Raw genomic sequence first — 16,277 nt, 5'->3', positions numbered from 1 at the left:
TAAATTAAGCAGCCGATTCAGACCCAAGAAACCAGGTGAGGTGAGTTAACTGTGTAATCAACGGCTTTTATTGATCAATTAATAATAAGAATTAAGTAACAACGAAAGCCAGCACACCCTGCGGCTCTCCAGGACCAGGGTTGCCGACCCCTGGTCTAGGGTGCTAATACTTCTGCACAGTGCTGTATAATACTGTGATAGTAATCAATGTGACAATTACTCAGTTGAATAAAGGCCAACTCAACCAGAACTGCAAATAGCATTGTTCATTGCAACAAAAACAGAATATTGGCACATGGCTTTGAGATGATTGGTTTACAGAACCCCTGGCAATTGTCCCCCAAACTTACGGATGATGGACATGCGTTTGCGGTCGCTGTTGAAGTCCAGCAGAGCCAGCATCTCGTACGTCGTCTCCGTGCCCATCTCACTGATGGTGATGGTGTCCTGGGTGCGAGACAGGAAGACGAAGCCAAAGTTTCGGGCGGCGGTGACCAGCGCACCCTCGTCTGGGGACGCGGCCTGGTACACCAGCTCATCTGGAGGAGGACACGTAAACAAGAGAAGGGGTTAAGCAAACACACAAAATAATAATAATTCTCAGGGACATCTGCATTAAAATAGTGTTTTCAGGGATTCCTCAAAGTGAATTTTAAATATGATTACGTTACATAAATCAAATATAATTAAAGTAAAAACGTCTATGAAAGCCAGACTCCCAGGCAAGAGTACCTTATAATACAGCGATAGTAATGGATATATGACAATTACTCAAACCTGAATAACTTAGCTGAATGAAAGTTGGGCTGACTGAGCTTAACAAACTTGACAAACTAAGCATATTTTTTGGCTGAAGCAGAGGCAAATAAAGCCAGTGGTAATTGCTACACTCAGTGTTTATCTAGTTTGTGGATAAGGCTCTACAGTGCGATCACAGGGTCTCTCACCGTCCTTGTGCTCCACCATGACGGTGTGGCACAGAGACAGCAGCTTGAAGAACTCCAGCATCTCTGAGTCTTTTCCAGAGCGGATGCGGGTGACCAGGGAGTGGTCAAAGCACTGGAACTTCTTGTCCGCATGCTTGTTCCAGCTAAAGTCCACCGGCTGACCAGAAAAAAAAAAAAAACATTATAAAGTGTTACAGAACAATTATGGCATGGTACAGTATATAGTTAATGCAGCCACAACCATGTTATGACTGAAACTTAATCCTCTGAAAAGGAGCTAAAATCTCCAACTAAAGCAGCACAATTATATCAAAACATCTCAGCATTCAAGACTACAATGACAGGGTGACGTCAGTCTGTAATGAGCTCACCGCATCGTATATTCAGTTTGGAAGGGATCACACACAAATACAATTGCCAATTTGTAATAATAATCAAACTATACAGGAGTCAGTTCCAGACAGAGAGAATCCCACATCAAACACTACTGATGGGGCACCCAGCAGAATGACAACAGAAATCCAGTCAAAATGGCAGATGAACGTGGCAGTTCTGAAAGCATGAGACTATGAACGGACTAGTAGGATACTGGAAGCCATATTGTCTTGTTTTGTTTTTTTTGGCCATAATGCAAACAAATATGTTCATTGTTTGATCAGTAATATGAAGAACAATTGTAATACTATACTTCACCCGTGATTTGTCCAGTGTTACACCATCTGCATTTGTGGGGTTACCTAACAAAATAAATAAATAAATCAATTAATGAATAATAAAAAAAACATCTTTAACTAATTTGAGATTAAACTTCTTAGCTAACATGGGACTTTGTTCTCTTAATGACTGCTAAATAATATGAGAAGCAACAGATATGAAACATGACCTAGTTACTTAGCAATACCCCGACAATAACCTGAACTAAAGCAAACGCACAGCCTCATATTCAATACTGCAGATCTCTACCGTACCTCCTGAAAGTCAACAATTATACTGAGCCAAACCACTGTAAATCGCCACAGCACTGTATCAAATTTAAAGAACAGTTACAATGATGTGGATCTGGCGTTATCTTGCGAGGTCTTCAGTTTTGATGCCAAAGAGGGGGCAGGATTGTAAATACAATTTCAAAGGGAGGAAAGACTACAAATCACAGGACCACAAGCCATTCAGGGAGGCTTCTGTTTCAGCAAGCCCCTACCATAGGTATTGCCACCAACGTTGCATTTCTTGAAGGCCATGATGTTCTGCGTGAGGGTGCCGGTCTTGTCAGAGAAGATGTACTCGATCTGACCGAGCTGCTCGTTCAGGGTGGTGGTGCGGGCCTTGGCCGGGGTGTCTTTATCGCCGTAGTACATCTGCAAGTCCCAGTTAATGAACTTGCTCTGACCCAGTCGAATCACCTCCACACTACAGGGCATGAAATATAGGATTCAGACACACAATGAACAGTAACACTACAATAAGGTGACATGAAATGGCATTAACTAATGGAGTTGGTAATTAACAAGCTACTGAGAAGTCAATCTGTATAGCTGGGTTAATGTATTTGTACATCATTAATTAATGTAAACGACAACATTAGTCAATGCCAATTCATACTGGAATGAAAAAACCATTAACAAAAACATTAGCTGTTAAGTAATTAGAAGTGTATCCTATGGTTTGCTAATCTATAAATATTCATGCAAGTAATACATTAGCAGTTAGCAAATACAGTAACAAATGACGTCAATTTATTCATAATGAAAGAATATGTACATGAATTCAGTTTCCAATTGAAATTCAACAACTACATTTGTCAATGTCAATTCATTCATCTTATCGTAAAGTGTGACTTATAAACAAGAACAATAACAATAGTGTTAATAGTCTAATGCTAACAAGTTGAATTGTCCCAATCATTCACTGAGGGAAATGACGTTTGCAGGCTTAAGCAAAGGAAAGAATGCAAAGAATTCCCATCCAATGAGAGCGGGTACCAGCATGAAATGGTGTAGGGCAGTGGTTCCCAAACTCAGTCCTGGGGTCCCCCCCTGCGATTGCTGGTTTTTGTTCCAACCACAATTTCAGACATACAGTAGCTATGCATGCCACAAAGAATAAAACTCCCATGCTTGTATTGCGAGCCATTACATAAAGAGATAACTTTATCGAAATAGACTGAGGGTGAGCAATAGAATCCTAATGAGGTTGCTCATTGGTTTAATTTATTTCATCATTTTTCCTTAAATATATCAAAACAATGCAGGTTTGGCTTGTTGTCATTTACATTGCTTTTGAATTCTGTATCATCTTCCAGGTGGTTATTTTTAGTTTAGTAGCCAGGTGCCCACATTTCACCAATAGGGAGCTGTTAATTCATCACACTCTTCCATTTGATTAGAGAAAAATAAATAGCCTCTCTTATGCAATTGCTTGCAATATAGCTCAATAAGCATAATATGAGGATTTTCCATGACATGCAGGTGGTGCCTCACCTGACGTAGAGGGAGATGGGCACCATCGTGTTGAGCACAATGATGTAACCCCAGAAGCTGAGAAAGCCTCTGTAGGAGGCGGTCTGATCTTTCCCATCAAACAGGTACCACGCCTTGCTGCCAAACTCCTCATACCAGAACGTGTGTCCGATTGCAAGGCCAGCAGAAACCAGGATGAGGACAACGAAGATCTGGGAGACCATACAATCACATGAGCTTGGGCGTGTACGTTTTCCAAAGGTATATTATTGACATTGACGCTACGATTTTCTATTTCTATTAACAAACATTTAAATGCTTTCCAAACATGGACATGCATTGGCTTTAGCCTGAAGCAAATATGTACTCTGGCAACTACATATAGGACACACAAGCTCTTAATCCGTATTCCCAACATACGGAACAGATGGCCAAAGCAAACATTGGCACTGCGGTGTTCCACTATATAGAATGTCTCAGTAGACGCCTTTAAAAATCTTCTTACCGTGTAAACCATGTAGTTCATCAACTCATCAATTTTAGTCCTCTTAAATCTGGTCTTGCCACCGTTCCTCATGATTTTGGTATCGGCACCTATGACGAAACAAGACATTTTATTAAATGCACTGGTATGGCTTGCATGGTGTTAAGAGCACTCAACAGAACTTTCAGACTTTCAGCTACCACTGATAACAGCATGGGGTTTGTGTTTTGGTTGGTTTCAAGCCATTATACGTCATATATACACAGTTATACATGGTGGGGGGGTCCCCTTGCTTAGTCTAATCAACTATAAGTCACAATGTATAAAAGCATCAGCTAAATAGCACATTGTGTTATTAAACAGTAAGGGAAGGGTAGTGGCAGACCTGCGAAGATGACGAGGCCACGGCACTCATCCGTGTTGCGAACCTTGCAGCCCCTCAGCAGCATGTTGTCCAGGTCCAGCGGGTAGGCGTCCTCCTTCCACCTCATGGTGCCTGTGAACTTGTCCAGGCGGTTGTTCGGTTCCTCGCAAATGATCATAGCTAGGGAAAGACAAGGCAGGGGGTCGCTATAGCACTTCAGTTTTTGTCAAGGACGTTTTTCCGCCCATAAGGAAAAGAGGCTATAAGCCAGGTTCTGGGACAATTATCTCTCATATTAAGCTCAGTTGCACTTTCGGCTGTTAACTGCAAAACTATCTCCATGCGAAACACTAAATGTGATAATATTACAGTTTCGGTGTAAATTTTCAATTGACCACAGTTTCTTCGCGTGATCTACTCAATCCATTCCAAGAGAATAATATACACTACCCCTCTCTTAACTCCAGCAAAAATAAAACAAAACCTGTTAATTCATTTCAACTTCATCTGTTTTTTGCTGTGTGAGCCTTATCACCAGTCATGCCACAGTGGAACAACACACAGTCATTCCTAAGAATGCTGCATGCAATGTTTATGGAAATGTGGAACACCATGGGTAATATCTTCTTATTACATTGCCATACATGACATGTCGGCATGAACCATTCCTTCACACCATTTTCAGCTCCTGCCTCTAAGTCTCATCTTATCATTAGTTTACTTTTCTTTTTTTTTTAAGTAGCAGGAGTAAAATACTGCAGTTTGAGCACACACGATTAAATCCGGGAGTATTATCAGACCATTGGCTGTGCACACATCACACACGCACGCATGCACCACACCAAGCTTTTGATCGGCGCCCTTACCGTCAAAACGTGTCAGCTGGGCTTCCTGCTGAAGGGTCTCATGAGACACTTTCAGGCCCATTTTGAACTTCAGATTGGTTTCCCTGAAAAACATTAATTTACATGAATGCACAGGGCATTGCGAGAAAGATTATGATTGTTGTTTTTATTATGCTTTTTTTTTCTGATTATATTATTAATGTTCAAATTGATTTCATATATTTATTAGCATTAACTTATGCCTGAATTCACCATTGGTGCAATAAAGTATAATGCAAGACTATGATTGTGTGATTAGAATTCAAATAAAAACAAAACCATTGCAGAACGAATAACATGAATGATGACATTAATTAAAAATACTCAAAAAGCTTTTACCCATCAAGCTCAGCGGTTTCTACATAACAAAGACTGTTGGGATTTGAGCTGGACAGCAACAGAATGTCAGCCTAAATTAAATAAAACAGAAATAACACAAATAATGAGTAAATTATTAAATGAACAGAAGAAACACACAGACAAATCACTGGAATGTACCAACAAACAAATGAACGCATGGATATATATTAAAAACGAGTCAAAATTAAGCAGACGTGAATGACATGAAAAATATGAAGTCTAACTGGCCAGAAGGGACGTAAAATAAGGTCAGAGTGCACCACTCAGGGTTTGGTGGTATATCTGCATGGTACTACCATTTTAGGGAGACAGCAAAAGACAAGCAGAAACACAGCAAGCACACAGCACTGAAACCGCAAAGGTCACCAAAAAATCCATGTATGATTGCTGAAATAAAAGTAAGCATATTGATTTATCTTACAGGAATGAAGTCATTCTTCTTCAAACGAACCACGTCTCCAACAGAGATGTTCATCCATTTTGACTCCTGGAATCTGATTTCAAGTAAATCAATAAAAAGTTAATTTCCATGTACTGTATTTTGACAACATACAGTATAGACATCTTTACCAAAGTAAAATAATGAGACCCCCAGAAATATGTGGAATGACTAGTCCTATGCCTCTAAGACCAGTTGCTCTGGCTATAAGCATTACTAAATGAATGTAATAATTTTCCACACCACATTCCCCAGAAGAAAATCTGAGGAGACGACCTTACCTGCCATCGAGAAGGACCTCACACCTTCTGTTGTTAATCTCTTTGTCCATCCTATGGCGTGCCTGTTAGAGAGAGGTCACATGACTGCTATGAGCAAGCTGCCTCAAAGCAGGCTAGTTCTGACACAGGAATATGACATGCGCCTGGAGTTCTGCACAGTGCCCTGACCCTCTCAGTACTTCGACAATGTTATTTTCCCTCATCCCATTTGTTAATTGGGGCTGGGTCAGGAGTTAACTAATGAGCGGGGCACGGTAACATCAAGGAGCAATATTACAGTAGGCCTATAGTTGTGCTTGCATAAATCATAATCATCTCCAGGTGCCATTAGCCACCAATATGAGATAGACTTCGCTTTATACCAAGTACTGCCCAAATAAGCACCTTAGCCAATAAATAATCAATAATGTGTATATAAAAAATAAATAAAAAATAATAATAATAATTTTTAAGTTTTAAAGTACCCTTTTTCATAGATTATGGTATATTGTCACAAAAGCATATGCTTTTGTTTGTGTGGAGAAAAAAATGCTGAATGAAAGAAAACATAACGCTCACAAAATGGCCGCCTGCACATACTCTCAAAGACTTGACCACTTATCGTGCAGTGACAACATGACACTTGACTCACCAGGTCATCCACGAGATCTTTAATGGCCGTGATTCCCAACACCAGAACTAGAGGCACCAAAGTGGTGTACCAAGGCAACGTGCTGATTTCAGGAATAATCTGGAAGGCATACAATGGAAAGCTTGGGAAACCACCTGTTCATGTTTACATATAATACCCAAACCACTGGACATACCGCCTTACCTGACTACTATAAATAAGCAAAAAATAATAATAATAATAATGCCCTGTAAATTCAGCTAGATTTTGATTGCCTGTCAGTTTTATTGTTTATGCAGCTTGAAAAAAAAAAATCACTCTGAAAGTGATCCCACTGATATCCTTCATCACTGCTGTTGTTGTTATAGCTGTGGTGTGGTCTCTGCCATCCACTTCGGTTAGAATTATTTTTAAAAACAACATTGCTGTAGTTATCCTTACACAGTTCTAATTCTTGGTGGGGACGGCCCTTCGGGGCATATGTTAACTAGAAATGACACCTGGTGTGAGCTTCTCAGCCGCACCCTGAATTAAAAGACAAGTGCTGAGGTAGGGTACGGTTTTCTTTTAACATCATCTCCTCCCACCAAACGATCGGCCCCACAATGTTGTCATGTCATCTTTGTTTGCTCTCTACATCAATAATCTTTTTCACACTTGCAGCCTTACCCAGCAACGTCCCACAATGCTACCATTTCAGGGGTCGTGTGTGAATGACAGCCAGTATCGGCATTCCAGAAGAAGTGTGAATGGAAACACAAGCTGACATGCTAGAGAACAGAGGCCTGCCTTTAAACACATTCTGAGATTACCTTAAAGTATGCCGTTTGTATTTCTATTATGCAATCATTGAGCTTCCTACACCTATCCAGCATATCGTAACGCAACCCCCTAATGACGAGTAGCTGTGATTGTTCATCATGCGTGTACATGCTACTTTCAACCATTTTTCTTCCATTCAGACTCACCTGTAGGACAAGCAAAGCCAGAAAGTAGAGATTCGCTGCTCGTTTGAACTGCTCAAGCAAATTCAGGGGTATGAACGTAAATGCGTTGTACTTATACGTCCTGATTCCGTTCCCCTGGGGAAAAAAAACCAACAAGTGGGTGTGTGAGTGTTTAGTCTCTATTCTCTCTCTCATATTTTGTCCACAAAATATGGAAATATCCAAGTAGATTTCCAATTTTTCATATTCTCAAAATAACAAGCACTTTTCTACAGGGCTTGTGGAACCTCCCTCCTTGAATTGCTTTATTTGACTTTAAACGATACAGACATCAGAGGTAGTTATCGGAGGCAGACCTGCATCCAATGCCAAGTCAAACATGGCTCCCATAGGTGAGTGCTGTGTAATGAGGCGAGGACTGGCAGGTGATTTAATAAGTGTTAGGTAATCAAAGATAGTTTAGGGGAAAAGGCAAGCACGCTAACGAGAAAATCGGTTTCACAACTGCAGCGTCATGACTGATGTCAAGTGCCAGTTAGTGCCCTCCCCGAGTGACAGTACAGCACAGACAAAAGGCCATAGCCTTTTCAACCCTTGTTGCTATAAGTGAGTGGGGTGGGAACGATTGGATAATGCAATATGCAAGCAACCCAGGCAACCATTGAGTACGCCACCTTTCCCCTTTGCTACATTCTCACAGTTCACTGAATGTGCATATGAGATTGGACACTCCAGGCGATCTCATTTTCGTTTGAGAAAACAATGCTGCCTGTGTCTCATCTTCAGATATAACACAAATGGGTTACACATCTTTGTGTAACTTTCAAAGGCTGCGTACATAAACCACAAGGAAATAAGCTGAGTCATTGTTGTCAAGCAGGAACAAAATGTCAACTTTGTAACAAATCACTCAACTGAAGAACTACAAGACTGAAATATTAGCTTGGCAAGGCAAATTCTCATGCAAAAGAGTTAGCGTGTAAAACTGAATTACATTTTTATGCTATTCAAAGGACCCAACGATGCATCGATACATTAGAAAACTCAAATTAATACGGCGTAGTTTCAGCATAGTCCACTTTCCATAAAGTAAATGTTCATAATAATTATTAGTAAGTAAAGTAACAACTTTAAGTAATTATTACATTATATAACAGGCATTTGGCAGATGCTCTTATCCAGAGTGATGTACACCAATACATATTCATAACCAAGGTCAAATGCGCTGAAAGAGGGAAGTACAGTTCCAAGTGCTATGACTGTCCACAAAAATAAGAATTATTAGAATGTACACCTCAAGCTATAATTAACTAAAAAGCTTTGGCTTTACTTTGAGGTCAGCTTTGTCACAACCCAAAAGGAGTTGGACTGGTTTTGCAAAGGAGTACATGAATAGCTGTTGTTGGTGGAACTTACAGAATATTTGCTCTTCTTGATGCACAAGAACTTCTTCTTCTGAAATTCAGGGAGCTTACAGAAGTCCCGGTCATTGGCTTTCACCCTCCAGCCGGCCTCTGTAAACAAAACAGCACAAGTGAGGCCATGGTCTCCCATGCTTTACACTCTAAAAAAAATAAATAAAAAACCTATAGGTTCCTTAAGGTTCAAGAAGAACCTTTCCTCTGTCAACAGTTCATATTTGTAAGTAATAAAAATTATCCCCACTTTAAAAAGGGTTCTCCAACGCACTCTAGGGTTGCTTGAAGAACCTTGAAGAAATGAAGTTGTTATTTCTGGGATGTCTTGATTTCCGGGATGTATTCTCAACATTGAACTAATTGTCATGGATTATAGATTTAGTGATATGCACACATTTATTTTATGCATTATAAACAATATGTTTGTATGATCTACCAATGTTGTTATTGTTATTATTAATGTATTATTTTTTATTATGGGACAAGACATCATAGATTCCTCCAGGCTTTCAAAAGTTTCCTCAGAGAACTTTAAAAAAGGGTGTAAATCAGGGTCATGCAGGATGACCCACAGTAAGGGGTTATAGAGTGTAAATCAGGGTCATGCAGGATGACCCACAGTAAGGGGTTATAGAGTGTAAATCAGGGTCATGCAGGATGACCCACAGTAAGGGGTTATAGAGTGTAAATCAGGGTCATGCAGGACGACCCACAGTAAGGGGTTATAGAGTGTAAATCAGGGTCATGCAGGATGACCCACAGTAAGGGGTTATAGAGTGTATATCAGGGTCATGCAGGATGACCCACAGTAAGGGGTTATAGTGTGTAAATCAGGGTCATGCAGGATGACCCACAGTAAGGGGTTATAGTGTGTAAATCAGGGTCATGAAGGACAACCCACAGTAAGGGGTTATAGAGTGTATATCAGGGTCATGCAGGATGACCCACAGTAAGGGGTTATAGTGTGTAAATCAGGGTCATGCAGGATGACCCACAGTAAGGGGTTATAGTGTGTAAATCAGGGTCATGCAGGACGACCCACAGTAAGGGGTTATAGAGTGTAAATCAGGGTCATGCAGGACGACCCACAGTAAGGGGTTATAGAGTGTATATCAGGGTCATGCAGGATGACCCACAGTAAGGGGTTATAGAGTGTATATCAGGGTCATGCAGGACGACCCACAGTAAGGGGTTATACAGTGTATATCAGGGTCATTCACCAGCAGGCCTGGGTTCCACCTCGGGAGGGGCGGCAACTTCCTCCTCAGGCTCCAGTTCGGGCTCCAGTTCATCATCCGTCTCATCATCACTGTAGGGCATGACCTCATCGTCAGGCCCCAGGGAACCCTGGGAGTCTGCCCGCCTGCGACTCATGGTGAGGTCAGGCAGTCTGCGGAGGTGAAGGAGGGAAACACCAACATCATGGTAAATGTTTGGCATTTATATAGCGCCTTTATCCAAAGCACGCTGTACAATTGATGCTTCTCATTCACCCGTTCATACACGCACTCACACACCAACGGCGATTGGCTGCCATGCAAGGCACCAACCATCTCATTAGGAGCATTTGGGGTTAGGTCTTGCTCAGGGACACTGCCACACCGGCAACCCTCAGACTAGCTGAGCCATTGTCGCCCCAATGAGCGATGGCTACAGAAAAAAGGTGAAGCAGCCCGGTATGGCAGCTCATCCAAGGTTTAAAGCAGGATGGCTCTGGTTATGCCATTATCCAACTGATGCACCCCATAGATATCTCTCCGAGTCACACAGGAACGTCCAATGCCTCTTCTATGTGCCCTGCTTTTGCCAAGCAGGCAGCAGTGCATGATCATTCAGAGCATTCCCCAAACTCAACTATTTACTCCGTCTTATCAGTCACTTCAATGATACAAGTTCACGTCCGCCAAAGATTATCGTTAAAACATTCATGGTAAAACGCTCGCTGAGTGAACTAATTCTTTAAAACATCTGTGCAATGGTTTTTATAAAGCAGTAGGAGTAAAAACCGGTGCTTGTTTTGATTTACCAATTTATTGAAGTTTCTGAGATAGATTGAAGTTTCTATGAGAGTTGCTTGATTAAATACAAAAAAAATACAGACTGTTTTTATAAAAATGTAAAAAAATAAAATAAAACATTTTTAAAAAGGAAATGCTAGAAAAATGCGTGAAACTTGTACAATTGGAACACGGTGTGAATGGAACATAATCTACTTCCAGCACAACAAGGAAGCGCATGAGCCAGGGAAACAAAACAATCATGATAACCAAGCACAATCATCCAAAATGTTTGTCCTCCCTTCCTGAACTAAGTAACTAAGTAACTATCAATGTTACCAGAATATATGCAGATTCACATAATATACAGTAGTGTGTAGTGACACATGAAATGATCAGTAACCAGGTAAAATAAACCTCACGTTTTTTAAACGTTTTAGATTTTTAAAACTACTGTCCCGGCTATCAAACTACATTGTCATCAACACCACAGCATAAGTGTGTCTGAGTGCATACGTTTTGTTTTTGACAGCAAAGAAATTGGGTAAGGGTCATCAAGTGTGTAACTACCTAGTAAAGGCCCAGGGTCAATCTAACTAGCAGAATTTATAGCATTGAACTTACTGTGTGGCACATCCAGTGAACCACTTTCACAAGAAATCCTATTATTTTCAGGTCTACAACTGCTCACTCGTTTCAGAGAACATAATTTCATAATTTGCCAAAAGAAATTGCAAGTAGCTTTAATAATTAAGCCCTTTATTAGTTTTGCGCATCTCTGCTCTAAAAGGAACAACAAATTGGTGGTAGATATATCCAGAATTTTGTCACAAAGTAACAAAATTCTTTACTGTATGCAGTTTTGGGGAAAGAAAAACTGCCAACTCACTGCATCTATGTCAAACTAGTTTCTCAGGACCAGTACTGTACACATTAAAACCCTCAACAAGGAAGTTGTACAGAAGTGAGGCTCAACACACTATTGAATGCCATCAACAGGTAAACACATAAAAATATAGCCAAAAGAACTATGACGCATAAGATTAAACACTGGATCAGGTAGAATTGCTATCTGGTTAATAGATAAGGTGCCATATCAACTTTGCACCTTGTTATGGAAAAAAAATAAAAAATAAAATAGACATTACATAACATTCTCAAATGTAGCTAGTACTTTTAGACAAACGGAAGGGAAGAAAAAGGGGAAATCCCAAAAGGCAAAAAATTCTTCCTTGTGGGGAGAAAGACCCTGAAATCGAAACAAGAAAAAAATGTGGGGACCCGGCTATAGAGGGGGGAGCACATCCTCCGCTGGCTGGCGCGGTGTGCGGTAGGAAGAGTATAACAGAAATGTAATGACAACACTATCAATTCAATCCAGTAGGTTGAGTTGGTAACAGTTTCAAACTGCATTCAATGCTATGACTGGTGGATTTCCATTGTGATAGACCAAACAAAAGTAGCATTCTTGTCATTTCATTCTCAGATGCAGCAGTGGGAACCATCTTAAGAATGCGGTCAGCTCCTCCCATAGAAGTTGGTGGACTTTGCTTGTTTACAACAGCCGGTATACGGACATCCAGGGGTTTGTTTTCCAAAGCAAGAGACTACATTACAAGAAATGAAAGCAGCTTGCAACTTGTTACCGTTCAAAAGACTGTACAATATTTTCCCGATTAATTTTATATTTCTTGCATACTAAATATAATTTTTAGATCATGCCAGTAGGCTACCTCTTCGGTATTGTAAGTTCCATAGGACATGGCTCAAACCAAAAATAAGATTATTTCTTTAGAAAATTGTACTACAACCTCTGAGGGGAAATCATTGCTGTGGAACAGTGGTCCTTTTTTGTCAAGAGCAATAAAATATACTTCAAGTATCTCCAGAGCAACTCCCACAGTAGCAGTTCTCACTCCTGGTCCAGGAGAGCTGCAGGGTGTGCTGGTTTTTATTGTCACTCGGCACGTAATTGATCAATTCAAGCAGTTACGTGCACAGTCAACTCACCTCACCTGCTTTCTTGGGTGTAAATTGGTTGCTGACATCATGGCAAAAATGAAAGCCAGCACAGCCTGCGGCTCAGAAGCCAGCTCCAGAACCAGGATTGAGAACCACTACTGTAGACGTGGCTCTGAAGATACTTGAAGTATACTTTATTGCTCTCCATAAAAACACCTGTACCAGCTGTTGCAAAGCTGCCAGGTTGTCAGAGTGGCAGTATCACTATGAAATACGCATCTCAATACAAATGGCAGCAATAAAATATACTTCAATAATAATAATAATAATACTACATTAATTTACCCTTGAAACCATACCAACTCCCTTAATTTAAATTAAGAAGCACTTAAAAAGAAATGTGTGCATGCAAAAATCCATTAAATTCACCTTAATAGCCTTCATTATAAATGGGAAGATTAATGGTATTTTAAGGTAAAGAATTAGGGGATCTGGTTTCCTAGTGTATGGAGTAAAGGTAGTGAAATAGGTTTATATCAGTAGAGTGCAGGTCCAGCCCCAGCAGGTTAAAGTACATTTGCAACTAATCAAGCTCACCTTGAATAAAGGTGTTGGTTTAGTAAATTTAGAAACTACGTAATGAATTAATGTACTGTTGTTCAAATAAGCCCTGGTATATTCTGTCAAGGGAATGCCAGGAATGAAGCAAAGGATTTTTCATCTTGTGTTAAATGCCAACATGTTTACAGATACTTTTGATTTTCTTTTTTTATTGTTTCCATTTCCTGGCAGACTTGCAGAAGAGGAATGTAGTCCAACCTGTACAGGCGTCCTGTTTGGCTCATCCTTATAATCGCATAGTTCCCATAACGCAAACAAACATCGCTCTACCCATTCAGCACGTACAGTGATGAGTGATGAATCATCTCAAATCGACACGGTCCATGGAGAACTACACGCCATCCATGGGTATTAACAGATAGTGACGAAGAAGGAGTCTTTCTAGATTTGGGGTGAAAGTAAACGCACTACTGCCAGAATTGTTCATTGAAATAATTCTTTTTTTTTTTTTTTTTTTTTAAGATATTTTTTTAGGCCTTTTTCAGCTTTATTGGACAGTATATAGTATAGAGAGACAGGAATAATGGGAGCGAGAGAGAGAGGGGAAGACATGCGACAAATGTCGGACGGTCGGATTCGAACTGCCGACGTCACGGCTCACTGAGGGAGAAATATTGTCCACCCTGGATATGTTGTGCAGGGTACACACACACACGCGCACACACACACACACACACACACACACACACACACACACACACACACACACTTAAGGGAGAATTAGACTCTCCAATAACTATAACATGCATGTGTTTATAGCATCCATCTGGACACAGGGAGAACATGCAGAAGTGCACACAGAACGGCCCTGAGTCAGGATTCGAACCCGTTGGACCTTCTCGCTGTGAGGTGACAGCATTCTGCCATTCACCACCGTCAAGCCCAGCTTAATGTATACGCCCTCTCCAATTGCATTGCACAAGAGCATGCCATAGGTTTTACGGAGCAAATTATACACATTTTGTCCTTTGTAACAATCATGATTTATGCAGTATGCGGCACCCATTCTAGTAATATAGGATGTCAAAAAGCCTAGAGCGCATGCCATTTGTCAATAAAGTGAATTCCAGCCAGCTGGTAGGCAGACATCCAACTGTCAGTACAGCACAAAAGTAGCACACAACCAATTTGGCATGCGGGTAATATTTACTTGTTCATAAACCCATAAATCTCGCATGACAAATAAAACGGACTGAAAAGGCAGTTATAGTAGAGGCCAGTCATTTCCATTTTTTCACCAAAGTAAACAGGACCTTTGGACAGATTTATGAATATCTCAATGTAAAGAAAGCAAAAACCAGCCAGGTGACAAGAAATGCATTATAATCGGTTATCGTCTGATGCACAGTAAATGTAGCAACAGCCATTCAGTCCAGTTTGACGACTTTCTGTGTACAATTTTAAAAGGGGATAGCTCTTTTTACCATTGTCACATCACATATGCACCTATTAAAGCTAAAAGCTGTGTGCTCTCTAGTAATACACTCTACACTGTAACCCACACTACAAACCACACAGCATACAGAAGAATGATCAATGCCAGTCTCAGCACCTCTGACAGAAGACAGTCGACCAGGGGAATAGTGTGGCTAGTAGTTAGTAACTTGACACATGGCTAACAGACCACCCTAGTGACCCCAACCAGATTGAAAGTAGTGCAGATTCAGTAATATGTAGGCTAGAGGACTCAGCTCTTGAAGGAATGTACCTTGGTGTACCCAAATCACTCTGGAGCTCCATTGGCCTCTTGTTCAGCTTGGTGGCTTGTTGCCCTCATAACTGACTTCAACTTCAGCCTACTTTTCCATTTCTCCCCACAGCATTTAGCGTGTATACGTGCAGCATGTAATAATAAAGTCAAACGGTGAAGGAGGCCTGGTACACCGCAGCCTTACCAAGGCTCAGTTTAGGCCAAACAGTTTCCAGCTACATTCAAAAGCGTTGCCATTTTAACCAAACAAAGGAGACCTTGCGCTGGACTCGTCACACAATCTACCTCCAAAAAGGAGCAGCACTTCCCACTTCTTCCCAATTGCCAGCCTCTGTGAGATATTGGGATCGAGCCACACACCTGCACAGCACAAGGCCCCAAAGCCTGCTGATCGAGCGTGCTGCTAAGCCTTGCCCCGCCACATACTTGGTTGTTTTCCCATCCGAGGCAGGGACAGGTGAGGCGAACAGGTCTAGGCGAACAGGTTTGTGTGTGGCGCCTGAAGCGTAGCCAGAACTGGGGGAGCGGGGGAGGGACAGAGAGGGACAGACAGAGAAAGAGAGGGAATGAGAGAGGGCGAGACAGAAAAAGACAGGGAATGAGAGAGGGAGAGAGAGGAAGGGTTAAAGAGAGAGAGAGGGAGAGTGAGAGAAAGAGAGTGAGGGAGAGTGAGAGAAAGAGGAAGGGAGAAATAAAGAGGGAGAAAGAGAGAGGGAGGGAGAGAGGAGGAGAGAGAGAGAGGAGGAGAGGGAGAGAGAAGGAGAGATAGAGAGAGAGGCAAAGAGCGAGAGAGAGG

General features: G+C 41.2%; 1 protein-coding gene across 1 annotated transcript in view; it reads right to left on the bottom strand.

The window, feature by feature from the left end:
- Positions 1–16,277, bottom strand: part of atp8b1 (ATPase phospholipid transporting 8B1) — a 35,608-nt gene that overhangs the window by 10,276 nt on the left and 9,055 nt on the right. The window contains exons 2-16 of the mRNA XM_061262277.1: positions 10,411–10,580; positions 9,189–9,286; positions 7,794–7,907; positions 6,847–6,945; positions 6,216–6,277; positions 5,917–5,989; positions 5,475–5,545; positions 5,118–5,200; positions 4,273–4,431; positions 3,909–3,997; positions 3,425–3,615; positions 2,146–2,354; positions 1,641–1,684; positions 948–1,104; positions 351–539 (exon numbers count right to left, since the gene is read on the bottom strand). Of these exons, the coding sequence (XP_061118261.1) occupies positions 351–539; positions 948–1,104; positions 1,641–1,684; positions 2,146–2,354; positions 3,425–3,615; positions 3,909–3,997; positions 4,273–4,431; positions 5,118–5,200; positions 5,475–5,545; positions 5,917–5,989; positions 6,216–6,277; positions 6,847–6,945; positions 7,794–7,907; positions 9,189–9,286; positions 10,411–10,564 (1,792 nt within the window). The 5' untranslated portion in view covers positions 10,565–10,580. The remainder of the gene's footprint in view (positions 1–350; positions 540–947; positions 1,105–1,640; positions 1,685–2,145; positions 2,355–3,424; positions 3,616–3,908; positions 3,998–4,272; positions 4,432–5,117; positions 5,201–5,474; positions 5,546–5,916; positions 5,990–6,215; positions 6,278–6,846; positions 6,946–7,793; positions 7,908–9,188; positions 9,287–10,410; positions 10,581–16,277) is intronic.

The sequence above is a fragment of the Conger conger genome, chromosome 12 (assembly GCF_963514075.1).
Source record: "Conger conger chromosome 12, fConCon1.1, whole genome shotgun sequence".
Classification (NCBI taxonomy): Eukaryota; Metazoa; Chordata; class Actinopteri; order Anguilliformes; family Congridae; genus Conger; species Conger conger.
Note: the sequence above shows the minus strand (reverse complement) of the source record. Positions and strands in the feature narration are given on the sequence as shown.